General features: G+C 52.5%; 6 protein-coding genes across 6 annotated transcripts; 4 read left to right on the forward strand and 2 right to left on the reverse strand.

Annotated features, from left to right (window-relative positions):
- Positions 1-768: 768 nt before the first annotated feature.
- MRS44_003495 (uncharacterized protein) lies at positions 769-1,602 on the forward strand (the record flags this gene model as incomplete). The annotated part of the gene is made up of 2 exons (XM_046275387.2): positions 769-950; positions 999-1,602. 2 exons carry the CDS (start codon positions 769-771, stop codon positions 1,600-1,602), a joined length of 786 nt encoding a protein of 261 aa, XP_046137612.1.
- A 434-nt stretch (positions 1,603-2,036) lies between these two features.
- Positions 2,037-2,911, forward strand: MRS44_003496 (uncharacterized protein; the record flags this gene model as incomplete). The annotated part of the gene is made up of 3 exons (XM_046280831.1): positions 2,037-2,622; positions 2,673-2,754; positions 2,803-2,911. The coding sequence occupies 3 exons, from the start codon at positions 2,037-2,039 to the stop codon at positions 2,909-2,911; spliced, it is 777 nt and encodes a 258-aa protein (XP_046137613.1).
- A 189-nt stretch (positions 2,912-3,100) lies between these two features.
- MRS44_003497 (uncharacterized protein) lies at positions 3,101-6,082 on the reverse strand (the record flags this gene model as incomplete). The annotated part of the gene is made up of 1 exon (XM_046268488.2): positions 3,101-6,082. One exon carries the CDS (start codon positions 6,080-6,082, stop codon positions 3,101-3,103), a length of 2,982 nt encoding a protein of 993 aa, XP_046137614.2.
- Positions 6,083-6,796: 714 nt separating this feature from the next.
- Positions 6,797-8,200, forward strand: MRS44_003498 (uncharacterized protein; the record flags this gene model as incomplete). Its single annotated transcript, XM_046279360.2, has 1 exon — positions 6,797-8,200. The coding sequence occupies one exon, from the start codon at positions 6,797-6,799 to the stop codon at positions 8,198-8,200; it is 1,404 nt and encodes a 467-aa protein (XP_046137615.2).
- Positions 8,201-8,915: 715 nt separating this feature from the next.
- Positions 8,916-10,394, forward strand: MRS44_003499 (uncharacterized protein; the record flags this gene model as incomplete). The annotated part of the gene is made up of 6 exons (XM_065623232.1): positions 8,916-9,232; positions 9,291-9,420; positions 9,604-9,752; positions 9,800-9,830; positions 9,881-10,309; positions 10,362-10,394. 6 exons carry the CDS (start codon positions 8,916-8,918, stop codon positions 10,392-10,394), a joined length of 1,089 nt encoding a protein of 362 aa, XP_065479304.1.
- Positions 10,395-10,920: 526 nt separating this feature from the next.
- Positions 10,921-13,505, reverse strand: MRS44_003500 (uncharacterized protein; the record flags this gene model as incomplete). The annotated part of the gene is made up of 3 exons (XM_046268489.2): positions 10,921-12,690; positions 12,744-13,319; positions 13,371-13,505. The coding sequence occupies 3 exons, from the start codon at positions 13,503-13,505 to the stop codon at positions 10,921-10,923; spliced, it is 2,481 nt and encodes an 826-aa protein (XP_046137617.1).
- Between the last annotated feature and the right edge of the window lie 349 nt (positions 13,506-13,854).

Here is a 13,854-nt window from a genome sequence, read left to right on the forward strand (position 1 = left end):
GCTCAATGGGTCCATGGTCTCACCACGGCGGGTGTTATAAGGCTATTGTGTTCTGGGTAGGGCCGATGAGTGACGAACCTCAGTCCGACCGTTACGTATCAGGTCGTGAAAATGTTGAGCCGCTACCTTGAGAGAGGCCATTTGGACAAACCCAATACCACACAACACCGCAATGCAGATGCGTACTGGCCAAACTTGACCCGTAAAGACTCAGTATGCTTCCGGTACCCGCCGTCTTACTCCGGCTTCAGCTGACTCAATCAGGCAATCAAAACGGAGCATGCTCCGGATCCAACCTCGGACGCCCGATGATCCGGGGGAAGTGGATCCGATCGGAAGTCGGGTAATGAGCGAACGCCGAGCTGGACGCATTTTAACAAATCCAATCGCTAGCTTGATGTCATTACTCATCAGCGAGTTAATTTAATTGACTTGGTTTCCCGGCTCTAAACTCTCTTGCTTCGTTGCACTTGAAAGTCAAGAGTCGGGGCGTCTCGAAAATCTCAGGTGAGTTGTCATCTCCCTCTATCAACCTTCATCATGAGAGCCTTGGTGAGAGCATCGGCCGCTGCGCGTGGCCCAGCACGTCGTGTAGCATGTTGGTTGTTCTTTATACTATTCTGCTATCTAAGTGCTGAGTGGGTTTCAGATCATCGACTCGCTCTGTCCCAGCTGTCTTCCTCGAGTTCGTTGCCAGCGAGGGTGTACCATCGTTACTTTGCCGGGACAAACACATTCAGCTCATCGGCCCGGAAGCTGTCGATAAACATGGACTCTCAAGCTGCGAGAAACCTTGACGGTCTCAAAGGCCACCTCACCCACAATAAGCTCGAGGAACTGCGGGCCTTTTGGTTTGAGCATCTGACGAGTGAGGCCGATCGAGCTATTCCTCGAGCCGAGAATCAACGCCGGTGGTTCTTTGGCGGAAAGGAATTTGACGATGTCTGCGTGTAAGTCACTCCCCCATCACCAATTGGTTCATAAACTCACGGCCTTAGTGCTCGGTTCAGCCCCATTCTTGAAGCCATCAAGGCCGCGGGGATCACCTCAGTAGAGGACATTCTGGCCGTCGCCCAGCCACGTGACCCTCTGGACTGGCTGAGTCTGGTCATCTTGTTGGACCAGATCCCCCGCAACTGCTACCGCGGTGCTGAGGCAGCCATCTGCTTTACCTTCTTCGATCCCCTCGCAGTGCAGCTCACGCTGAAGGCTCTCGAAGAAGGCCTCCCTTACAATGCTCCCGAGCTACGATGGCAATTCTCCCACCGCAACTGGCTCTACATGCCCCTCATGCACTCCGAGGATGTGTCAGCCCATGAAAAGGCTGTGTCGGGGTATGAACGCATGCAGCAGGACATCCTGAGCCTTCTGGAGGGCACCGGCGGTGCAAACGAATATGAGAAGAAGGCTCGAGAAGTTGCTCAGGCGGACCCCGAGACTGCCAAGACATTCGGCAAGATCAATGTCGATTTTGAAAAGAAGCACCAGGTGATTATCGAGAAGTTTGGACGATATCCTCACCGGAACAAGGCGTTGGGGAGGGAGCCAACGGCGGAGGAGACGGAGTATCTGGAGAATGGCGGCGACACGTTTTCGGCGTGAATGTACATACTGAACATGTATGCTCTTGTACCACTCAAAGACACATTCTATTAATTAATCTCCCATCATCTTCAACAAAACTCGACTAAACTCGTCGCAGACTAGCCACACCCTTCCCCGCATTGATGCCATCTCGAACGCCACTAAACCACTGCCGAGTCCACTAGACCCCAGCACCCACTCACCCAAAGCTGCAGCGGATGTCAGGCACTTTACAGTGCTGACGGCATCTGGCCTCTTGGACAGTGGAAGGGACCTTTTGGCAGTTGCCTTTTTGGGAAACCCATCACGAACGGAACCCGGGCTGCTCCTCCGAGGGGTGGTTGTTGTTTAAACTGGGCTCCCCCTGTTTACGATCACCTTGTTTACTCTTGCTCCTCAACTGCATCATTCTCTCCTTCGACGCATCAATCATTCTCCTCGACAGCTTCACAATGGTCACAACCCGAGCCACCTCTCGCGCAGCAAGCGCCGCTCCCGAATCCCTCTCCCCATCTCCTCCTCCTCCGGACTTTGCCCCAGTAACGCCGTCGACAACACGCAAGCGGGCACCTCGAACCACAGCCAACACGACGTCCAAGAAGCGCCGCGTCTCGATCGAGAATGTCCCATCCGCGACATGGCGGCACACGCCCTCAACAATCACCCTCCTCTGGCTCGCCGTGTCGGTCCCTCTCGTCGCATGGGATACAGGCTACGTCCTGGGTCGCCCCCGCACCATGCCCGGCGGGAACCTCCACTGGCCGCTGTGGGTGCCGTACGAACTATACGGCAAGGTCGATCACGTATATGGCTTCAAGTCTTGGGATGCGCACAACGGCTTCACCGGCGCCCAGAGCGCCCTCAACGTTGTCGAGTCGCTCATGTATGTGGTCTACCTGTGGCTGGTCTGGACGCGCGCCGACAGCAGGTCGACGGATGGGGCTGCGAGGAGGACGCTCAGTGGCCGTGATGGCGCCTTGGCTGTGTTGATTGGCTTCAGCGCAGCTGTCATGACGCTGAGCAAGACGGTCCTGTACTGTGAGTGATGCCGTAATGCATTGAGAGTCATGTTACTGACTGAACACGAGGGGCCAATGAATACTACAGCGGTTTCGATAATATCAGCCACAACACACCGCTCGACATCTTCTACCTCTGGATGCTCCCCAAGTGAGTCTCCTCCACCTCTTATCAATCCACAATACTAATCCTCTCCAGCGGTTTCTGGCTCATCCTCCCTGCTTACATGATCTGGGTGTTTGGGAATAACATCCTCGACGGCCTGGCCATGGCTTCCGGTCAATCTGTCAAGAAAAGCTTGGAGTAAGCTTGTGATAGGTTTGTTTTCATTCATTAATCGAGTCGAGCTATAAGATGATGAACCGACCATGAGGCATGAGTTATGAAGCGCGACCGGGAGCCTTGAGCAATTGATACCCTATCCAAGTTTCAACAATTAATGATTTCCTACTCCTCAAACGCCTAAGCCAAATTGCCACATATCTCAAGTCTTGTATCAAACATGCCACGCTCCTAGTCTACCTCCAAAACGACAGAGGATTTTCTTGACAAGACGGTTCGACTTTAGCTTGTCCCTCATGCCCTGGATCTGCGCTTCGCGGTAGAGTTTATCCAGGACCTGCGCTGTCTTGTCGACATCTTGCCCCAACCTTGCCCCATGCTGGGTGGTACTCAGGGTTTCTTCCAATCGTTTCAATTCTGTTTCATCCAGTCCACATTTCCGAGCGTAAGGGAGCAAAAGCAAAATTATCTTTGCGGTCTCGTCTTCCTCCAAGTCCGATGTCAAGTCCCATACGAAATACTTCATTAACGCCTTGCCGCTGGCCTTTTGGCTGGGTCTTGCGCCTTTGTCGAGGAGGTAAGCGACCATTTCTGATGATCGATGAAGCCTCAGGGTATTGTCCTTGCCGAGGGATTTGCAGCCAGGTCTCAACGCATAATCCAGTAGCGGCCTTCCGGGCTTGCTCTTTATTGACTTGCTGACTGCTTCGTTCTCCTTGACAAAGTGGACGAGACCGTGCCGCACCGCCAAGGACAGCATGTCGCTTTGGCTCATCATGAGCTGCTGCACTGTCCTTAGGCCACTCACCCCGACTTCGCCCTGCAAGCGTAGGCCGTTACTCCAGTGATATTTGCTGGAGAAGTAATACACGTTGTTGTAGAGATAGGTCATGGCCTTATCCAGCTCCCATAGCAAACGAGTCTGGGCCGTCCCCGACGCCTCCTCGGCTTGTCGACACATCCACAGGGCGTAGTAAACCAAGCCCTCAAGAGTCGGAGGAAACACAGAGTCTTCATCAATGTCCTTGTGGAGGCTGTCCTCTGCAAAAGTCTTGATGCGCAAGACGAGTAGGCGGAACAGATCAGTCTCTACATGAAAGAGATCACCAGCCCTCCCTGTTGCCGCGGCCGTGGCTTCCTCAAGCTGGATATAGACTTCGGGCGACGAGATGAATTCGAACACGGTCCGGTGGATAAACGTCACAAACGGGTTTCCGAGCTCGCCCTCGACGCTGTTCTCGTAACGGTCTGAGTTGGGTGGCGTCCTCCACCTATCAACTAAGACGTCTTTGGCGCGTTGCACTTCAATGAGGCCTAGACACCGACAGTTTATGCGAGCCTCCATAGATTTCATCCGATTTTGGGCTTCTTCCCTCTCGAGGGGCGCTACCGGGAGTGTAAAGACGGCCTCCTCGTCGAGCTCCTCTGCCAGTGCCAGACCTAGCAGACTGGTACTTTTTCCGCCGGATGTTCCAAAAGCCAGGATCTGTAGAAGACGAGAGACTTGGGGTTGATATCTCTTTGGTATCCTAATCCACATGTACAGGTACAGATCTTCAAGCTCTGTCGGAAGTTCAAGGATGCGCTTACGCAGCTCATCGATAGAGTCCCGGTTGTTGAGACCCTCGAGCAAGGACCGTACAACGAGATATACCCAGAGAAAGACACCGGCAGAGTTCTCTACTATCTCGTTCTTCAGGGAATTGATGAGCGAGCGGTCGTTACTGGACATTGTCTGCGAGGAGTGGTGCTCACTGATCTGCTGGTCCACGAAACTAGCAATGTCGGGCCTTGTGAGCTCATGGAGGCGAAGCCTTGGATATCCGGCAAGCTTTTCCTCAAAGACGGCCCAGGGGCGGCTCGCGAGAAGCAGTTTGACATTAAGCAACTTGGAGAGTGTCTTGAACACGTCTACAAGTTCACCCATCTGATGGTTGTCTGCATCGTACTCATCAAGCCCGTCAACACTGAAGAAGAAGCGCTCATCAGGGCGGCTTTTCAACAGCGCCTCCAGCGCCCTCTTCAGCTCCCAGTAGGTTGGCTCAAAGCTCTTGCCCCCGTGCGGATCAACGCAAAAGGCCTCGAAGCGCTCAGGGAAAGCAAACTTGATGAGCTCGCGCCGCCCAAACAGTATCTGATGCAGCAGCGACCTCAACACGCCAACCTCTGACTTTTCCAGCTTGGCACCTCTATAGTAAAAGTAGAAGTGTGCTCTATTTAGTCGTTTCCCGTCTGCCCATTTCATCAGAGCCTTCTTGGCCTCAGGGTGGTGGATGGCAAACTTGGTCAGCGCACTCTTTCCAGACCCAGCCTTGCCGGTGATCCAGTATATCTCCGTATCGCTGGAGAGAAAGTTGCGGAAGTTGTCCCAAGGCTTCTGCTCCGCGACGGGATCGCAAAAGAGCCATTCGTACGTCCGGTGATATGCCTTGTATATCGTGTCCTCCCGATCCTGCATCATAGCAAACCATAACGACGCCAGGATCTTTTTCTGTGCAGTTTCTCTCGCCTTGCGGGACGCCTTCTTGTTTGGAGGCAGCAGCTGACCCGGCTGGTACGTTGCTCCCTTCACAGCGCCCATCAACTCTTCGTGCCGTTGATGAGCTACAGTTTCGCTGTGAATCTGATTATCCAGTATGGTGTCGTTCTGCAACTTGATTTCATCGAGTTGACCAAACAGCTGCGGGATGACTGCCTGGACCTGGTCGTCAAGCTTAGTGACGACATCTTGGAGCCGGAGAGATTGCTCGTCGAGTTTCTTCTGGATCAGGGCAACAGCATTGAACTGAAGCTCCTCGCGTATAGCCACCAGTCTCTTCTCGAGCCCGTCAATGTCACCTCTGCTCCAGATGGTCATGAAGATCTGGCGAAGAGTGTGCCAAGGCTTTCCCCCGGCGCCCTTCGCTCGCAACTTCTCCAAGAGAAGTTTCAGCTGCTGGGCAATAAGTACGGCCTGCTTCCCTAGGTGGAGTAGCACCGAATCTTCAGACCCCGGAAGCGCAGGCCCGCATCCACTGAGACGCTTCGTGATATCGTCAGCCGTGTTCAGCGCATCAGTAGCAATCTTCTCAAGCTCAGAGAGGCCCGTGGGACTCCCAGCGTCGCAGATCTGCTTGGAGATTTTGACAACCTCATTGGTGAAGCCTATGACCTGAAAGATGTTGGCCACCAGGCTAAGAGCCGAGATCGGGTCCATGAGGTCGCGTTGGTAGGATGATGAAGGAGCGCATGTTGGGATCAGGCTGTGAAAGCCTTGCGACGTGTGGTAAGGCGATTTTCAGCCGCACCTGCCAGACCAACATGCAACTTTCCAAGCCTCGTAGGTCGATAAGTCAGCCGTCTGGGGTATTAACCGCCAAAAGCAATTTGCTTGGGAATTTTAACGAGACCATTGTAGAAGAAGAGAGGTAACTTAGTTAAGAATATTAAGCCCCGGTAGGGGCTCTCTTTAAAGCGAGTATATATTAGTCACAGGATTTAAAAGATTAAACTTTACATAATAAATTAAGTTAAATTTATTATTGTATTATATTGTATTGCATGAATATTCCGCTGCTCTCGCCTATCTCTCTCGACCTGCAACAGGGGAAACCCTTGCCCGTAAACGGGATGAAAACCTGTCTGTCACACAGCAAGCAATCCCCTCGATCTGTATTTCCATGTCGACTGGAGTTGCGGAAAAAAGGTAGATCCGCGCGGCACGTCGCTGTTGCCTGAAACTATAGATGATATATTGAAGGACAATTATAGATAGCATCTGCCACCAGTAACAAACAGCCGAGTCGATCAATCCCCAATCTTTGTTCACCAGCTCTTTACACCTTTCTTGTGAATCTCACTGCAACCTCAGCCCTTCCCTGTTCATCTTTTTCCAACACCGAGCTCGACTCACGTTGCCGAATTGCCTCAGATGACTGCCAATATCAGAGCTATCCCAGCTGAACTTTTGTTCAGAATACTCCAGAACCTCAGCCACACTCAAAATGGAAGATCCACCTTCACCTCCTGTCTACTGGTAAACCAGGAGTGGCATGATGTTGCGCATTCAATACTCTATAAGGATCTGGTACTGCTTGGCGGCGATCAGATGGATCGTTTCCCGGCATGCCATGATCGTCAGGCTATCCGCTCCGTCACCCGGTCCCTGACTCTCCGACCCATTCAGAAAGATGGCGAATGGAATACGACTTCATACAAGCGGCTAGACACACAAGTTCTTCTGCTGGCGAGAGACGTCATTGCGCACATGGAAGCACTTGAGTCTTTCTCCCTGACAACACATCCCGGGGAGCCCAAACTCAAGTTGTGGATTCTCAGGTCAACCATCTCGACCGTTCTCAAAGCACTCCCTGCAAGTTGTGTGAATCTGGAGCTTGCCACGCGAGGCGGGGATGGGGACATGATCAGGGGGGTTGACGGCGACCCGACGCACCTTTGTGAGGACATACGCCGCTTGCTGCCTCGCATGCATCATGTCCACATCGACCTCGCCTCTATATGTGATGCTATGCTAGGCATGTGGGACTCGGGTGACGTTTTCCGCCCCATCAAACTTGCGTGCATTCGAAGTCTCCATATTGACTGCGTGGGCATGGATGGAAGGAAACAATGTGACCACCACCACGATGGCGACGGTGATCGGTACTCTCACCAGCATACGCCTAGATCACTCTGGGACTCGATTATTCGAGGCCTGCAGCACGCGGTGGGGTTACAAGTGACAGATACAGGCGAAATCACGGTTCTGGGATCCGCTCCGCGCGGTGACGACTTCAACAAGGACACATATTGGACCTTGCTGCGGTGCCATGTTAAAAGAGGCCACAACGGAACCACAACCTGGGCCTTCCCGATCACCCACATTGCACCCCTAAACGACAACGAGTACGCCTGGTATATCCGCGTCGATGGCGGAACGTTTGTAACGCTGGGCAAAGGTCCACTTTATGACCTTGCCGCAGGGCGCCCGTGGAGGATGTTGACTACAGGCCCGAAGCTGCCCGCGGCTGTTGATCCTCATGCGACGCGGGTCGAGGACGAGGAGCTTGGTATACTCACCGAGGCCCAGTGGAGGGAAAGGTATCCCAGGAAGGCACCCATATTGTGGCTAAACGAGAAGAAAACGGGGATGCGATTGATAGATGCCGAGGAACGGGAGGGCTCCGAGATGAGAAGCGCAGCGGAGATAACGCCAGAAGGCTATGTCCGACCAACTGAGCAGGGGTATTGTCGAAGCCAGGTGTTTACGGAGGAGGAATGGGAGTACATGAGGGAGGATGTATCGGAGGATGAACCGGAAGAGGAATCGGAGTAGGAGTTACCTATTGGCTCTCTCTCTCGCCAAGCCAACATGTGAGCTTTACAGTGATCGACTATGAACCTCCTAAGTTATTAAGACCCCTGTTCGATCTGATAAGATTATAAAACACCTCCACAGACTGCGGGCCATTTAAACCCCCGGCACCCCGTGTGTCATGGAACCTTGGGTTTATTAAGCTTAAGTTGTGTTACGGTTGTATTATTTCTCCTGTTAGGTTGCTCAGCCCCTCCCGAGTCCTCATCGAGCCTTTTAACCAAGCATACCGACCTGTTTTTTGTTTTTGTTTTTGCCTGGTCTTTTCATTTGCGAGTTTGTGTGATTATGGTTGACCAAGCCATAGTAACATCAAACGTGGGGATATATAATGGTTCCTGCATGCTCCCACCAGCCCTCCCACCGAAAGTCCGCATTCTTGGGTTGCAGGAACATCGCCCCGTGGGGGTTGCTCTCTTTCCATTTACGGCTTGCGGAATACATCACTTGCACCAAACTTGGAACTTTCGCCCGATGGAGGCTCTCTGCCAAGTCCGATGCCGGTTCCTAAATAATTTGCCATGTTAGACGGCGGCCGCCTCGAAACCGAGGTCTTAGCATGTATGAATGCTCTCGACATATATAAGCTGTGAGAGCATGCTCGGTTCCTGCATCAAGGTAACGGCAGTGCAGCTTACACCCTTGATCGAGGTCTTAGCTTGAAACCCCTTTCATTATGCGTCCTCAGTTGCTTACAGCTGCCCTGGCATCTGGTGCCTTTGCAGCTCGTCCGTTCCTCAATGAGCCTGATATTGGTCTTGAAGAGTTCCTTGGTGAAATCGAGCCTGGCACCCTGCCCAACATTTCTGCCATCGCTACCCTCCACGATTTTGACTTTGCTGCTCGTAACTACCTGCCACAGAGCAACTACTCATGGTTCCGTCACGGTGCTGGAGGAGAGTGGTCCTACCGGAACAATCTCGAGGCCTTTCAAAGATACACATTCAAGCAGAGGGCTTTGACCGACATCACCAAGGTCAGGAATTCACTGCCGTAAGTCCTGATGGTTGAAGACAAATGTGGTGATTCGATTGCTAACCGAGGTCTTTAGGACTACTATCCTTGGTCATAACTTCTCGGGACCCTTCTATATTAGTCCAGCAGCTCAGGGCATCCGATGCCACCCTGAAGCCGAGTCGGGCCTTGTCAAGGGCGCTGCTGCTGGAGACATTCTCTACATTGTATGTCCTTTCCCGCCTCGTGTATGGGAATCTCTATCTAACCACCAGCTAGCCGTCAATTTTTGCCTCCAAGACGATCGAGGAGATTGCCGCTGAAAAGGCGGAGGGGCAGATTCTCTTCCAGCAGGCAAGATGAGCCATGATTTCGGTGCGAGAGGCCCAGAGGCTGACTGCTGCGTATAGCTATACCTTGACAATAACGACACTAACACAAAGGCGCTCCTTGCTCGTAGTGAGAAAGCTGGTGCTGCTGCTATCGTCTTTACCGTTGATGCTGTCGCTGACGGTAACCGACCTCGTCGGAGGCGATTTGAGTCTTCGTTCAACCCTGAGTAAGTCCGCTCCCTTTGCCCAACAAACCATCACAGACTGACAGTAGAAACATTAGCGAGGAGCTGTCTCTTTTCAACGTACGTGGCCGCTGTGTAAAAGTTATCCTTCGTCAGTTGACAAGAAATAGTGGGAATACTATGACAAGTTGGCCAGTCTTACCGACCTCCCCGTGGTAGTCAAGGGCATCAACAGTGTCGAAGATGCGAAGCTCGCCGTCGAGCACAAGGTGCCGGCCATCATCATTTCCAACCACGGCGGCCGCCAAGTCGACGGCGTCTCCTCGGCTATCGAGACTGCGCTCGAGATTCACAACGAAGCCCCAGAGGTGTTCAAGCAGACCGAAGTCTGGGCCGACGGCGGCGTTCGCTACGGAACCGATGTGATCAAGCTGCTGGCTCTGGGCGTCAAGGCCATTGGCCTCGGTCGATCCTTCATGTACTCTAATGTCTATGGTGCCGAGGGCGTTGAGAGGGCGATTGAGATCCTCAAGTACGAGATTGCTATTGATGCTGCCAACCTTGGGATTTCTGACCTTAAGAAGATTAACCCAGACTGGGTGAGTTCAAGTTTGATCAAACATTTTTGATGTGGTTGCTGACAGGTTACAGGTGAGGTGGAACCAAAATGGCTGGTATAGCTGAACGACACAACCATATCGAAGCGGTGGTGTTGGAGGTGTAGCGAACAACATGTTGAATACCATGCAAATATTGAAAGCAGAGCAACTTTTGTTGCATTTATGGTTGACAAGCGCCCCGTACTGCGCAACTTGGTCTAATCCTATATCACAGCATGAAAGTAAGGCCGGATCTTCGTCTCGTCAACAACGAGAGAAAGCTAATTTCCAGGCAAAGCTTACAGAAGACAACAAAGAAGAGGCAGATTAACAGATTAAATTGCAACAGAGGTCTCATGCAGCACTGAATGCGAAAGAGCAATCCCATCTTTTGTGGAATAATACCAGACAAATACGCTAAAGTAATCCGTACGACCCATCATGGCAAATTTCCATCCCTCAACGCAGGTAGTAAAGCTATCTCGTCTAGACATGTCATTCATACATAAGAGAAAATAAGGGGGTATCTGCTAAAGCCTTAAAAACAACAAGACAGAATAAAAGAAATCACCGCTTGCTGAGCGGGCACAAGTACAGTCGTAAAAAAAACCTCAACGACTCATATCCGTCAATCCTCCCAGGCCTGCGTATTCATCCCAGGCTGACAACATCTCGTCGTCTTCCCTCTCTACAAATGTTTGCATGACTGCCCAGTCAGAGTCTTCATGCATGATATATGGCTCTTCCTCTCCGTTCGCGCGGGATGGCAATGTGGCGCTGCGGGATAGGCCGCCTTTGCGCCGGAGGTCGGGGAGCATGCTATGGCGTCTGGATTTGCCCCCGAAGGAGCTGTGACGTTCAACCATGTGCTCCACGTTTTCGGCGTATTTGGTGTCGGAGAAGAGGGCGCTGATGGGCCGTCGCTTGGAGACGCGGCCGGAGACGGAGCGCGCAACCATGGACATGACATCACGCCTCTTTTCACGTCGTGCCTTGACGTCCTTGGGTATAGGAGGCTCAACGTAGTACTCGACAATTGGAGGTGTATCGAGAGGAGAGTCGATCGTGTCGTCGTTGCTCTCCATGCTCTCGGGAGACGACCCTCCGAGTTCGTCCCCCTTTGACCCCGTCGAGTCACTCCTCTGTGGCCAACCCGTCGCATCGATATACGGCTCCTCAGACTCCAAGTTCACGTCGTTGGTACCGTTGCCATACCCATGCACAACGATCTCGTGGTACATGGGTCGCGAAGGCGGCGTCACCGTCTGCGGAGGTGTGCTGGCTGGCGAAGACTTGAACATGCGCATGGAACGTCGTATAGTCGAGGAACGACTTAGGGCCTGGGTCAACGAGTTTGACCGTGATGGACGTGCAGGAAGTGAGGCTCGGCGTTCAATCTTGCCAGAGCCACAGTGACTCGAAGGACGCTCCTTGTGAGTAAGAGCGAAATAGTCGATATCGGGCTTGATCTCAATCTTGCCACTTGACTCCTCCATGTGCGAGTCCTCATGCACACTCCAGTCAAAGCCAGTAACAAGTTGTGTCTGCCGCCTAAGAATATGACCCATCTCACGAGGAGTATTCCAAGGCGGAATATTATCAGTAGAAATACAGAGGCTGTAACTAGCCTCATCGCGATCCTCCTCAACCTCAGGCGGCACATCAGTCGCGGTCCGAAGAACCTGACAGACGGCATAGATCAGGATCCACCGGACCTTGCGAGCGTCAGCGAGGGATACTTTTTCCTGCTTGTCCGCTTTATTCGGCGACATGATGGAATCCTCCTCGAATCTCCGATAGGCTCGCACGAGGTCGTTCTGGGACACGCCCGGTTTCAGCAGGTTGGACGCATTGGTCAGTGCCGCATGAGCCGTGACCCGGCGATCCGACCGGAGGGTGACGCGTCCAGGGAACCACGACATCCGGCGGGAGCCATGGCTAAGGTCGGGGAGGAGAGGGAGAGGGTGTTCGAGGGGAGTGTAGTCTCGTTGAAGATCAAATGATTGCACGAGTTGTAGTGTGCAGATGCCTCCATGAGCTGTCGGGGGCATGGTAGAAGTAGAAGTGAACCCATCATCAACCAAGAGGTCATAAAGAGCCTCGAAATCCTCTCGCATGATCCTATAAATGCGGGGATCAAAAATGTCGATATCCGGTTCAACAGTAGTAGGCGGGTAATACCCCATCTTTGTCGTGTAAAACGACAAGAGAAAGCTTCGGAAACGCTCAAGGTGAGCTAGAGCACCAGCCGAAACACTCAGGTGCGCCTCCGAGAGCTCGTCGTCGAGAAACGTCTTGAGCATGGTCGTTGACTGAGTCAGTCGGTATTCCATCTCTATCCGGCCTTTGCGAATGAGTTTGCGCGACTCAGGGCTGAGTTCCTATTTAGTCGTCAGTGGCTTGATTCCGACATTCTTCACCGAGTGTGTAATACCTGAAAGATGGGACTGTTGAAGAGACGATCACTCATTCCAACGCAGTGAGCAAACGCTCTGACGTAAAGCTCCTTCATCTCAAAGAACTCTGCCAGTTGCAGCATCGCCAAGGCGTGGTTAGGCTGGTTAGCCATATCCAAGTATCCCTCCTCGTCAAAGTAGTCCATCATGTCCGCCACGTTATCATCAACGCCGGAGCGAAACTCGTGCATACTGTGAAGGAGTCCGATGAGGGCGCCGCCGAGGCTTGATCCGACCATTGATCTCCGAAACACCCATGCGAAAAAGTTGCGAGTTGCCAAGTGGTAGTGGAATGCCTGCGTCTTGTCTGTCGTCGGTGGCGGTGGGATATACAGCTCGACTTTTCGCATGGGGTTCCTTCGACTCCAGAGGATGAGTTCTCGTACATTTGGTGTCTGAATGCCCTCCCAGAAGAGGAATCGCTGTATGAGGGGGTAACATTGTGTCTCCAGCAGGGCTGAGAAGGGCACCTTGAATGAGGGGCCTCTTCTCGACTGTCCTCTTCCATATAAGTGAACCAGGCAGTTTCCGTTCCTGAACCAGAGCTCCGGGTCCTATATTCCATCATTAGTCTTTGGCCGCCACGAGAGTAGATACCAACTCACCCGGCGGATGTTGTCCCAGTCAGTACATGTCCTTGCAGCACCATCCCACCGTTGCACAGAAGGATGAGGATCAGTTCTAGCCTCGAGAAAGTCACCAAACTGCCTCAAACGAGGACTCCTCCTCGAGCCTGCCATTGAAGAAAAAAAAGGTTGGATGAAAGATTCCCTCGTATCGTTGTGAAGGTGTGCTGAAACTCCCCAGGTCGTATATATAAGAAAGGTCTCAAAGGACTTCCCCTCCCCTTGGTCATAAAAAAATATGCAAAGAGTGATGCGAAAGCAATGCGCGGCTCAACAAGCAATGCTGCCAGCCGTGTCGACGGGATCTTGCAGGCCAAGCCTTTGTACCTGGGCCGCGAAATCTGTTTTTGGCGTTTTCCTTCCCCAGAGGTCAACTCCGAGAGGCGTTCAATGGTTTGTCCCCTCCTTCCAATCGGCCTGCGATCTTTGTAGCTTTTTGTTGGTTGAAACAAGGGTGCTTCGT

Source organism: Fusarium solani (genome assembly GCF_023522795.1).
Source record: "Fusarium solani strain SB1 chromosome Unknown bctg00000001, whole genome shotgun sequence".
Lineage (NCBI taxonomy): Eukaryota > Fungi > Ascomycota > Sordariomycetes > Hypocreales > Nectriaceae > Fusarium > Fusarium solani.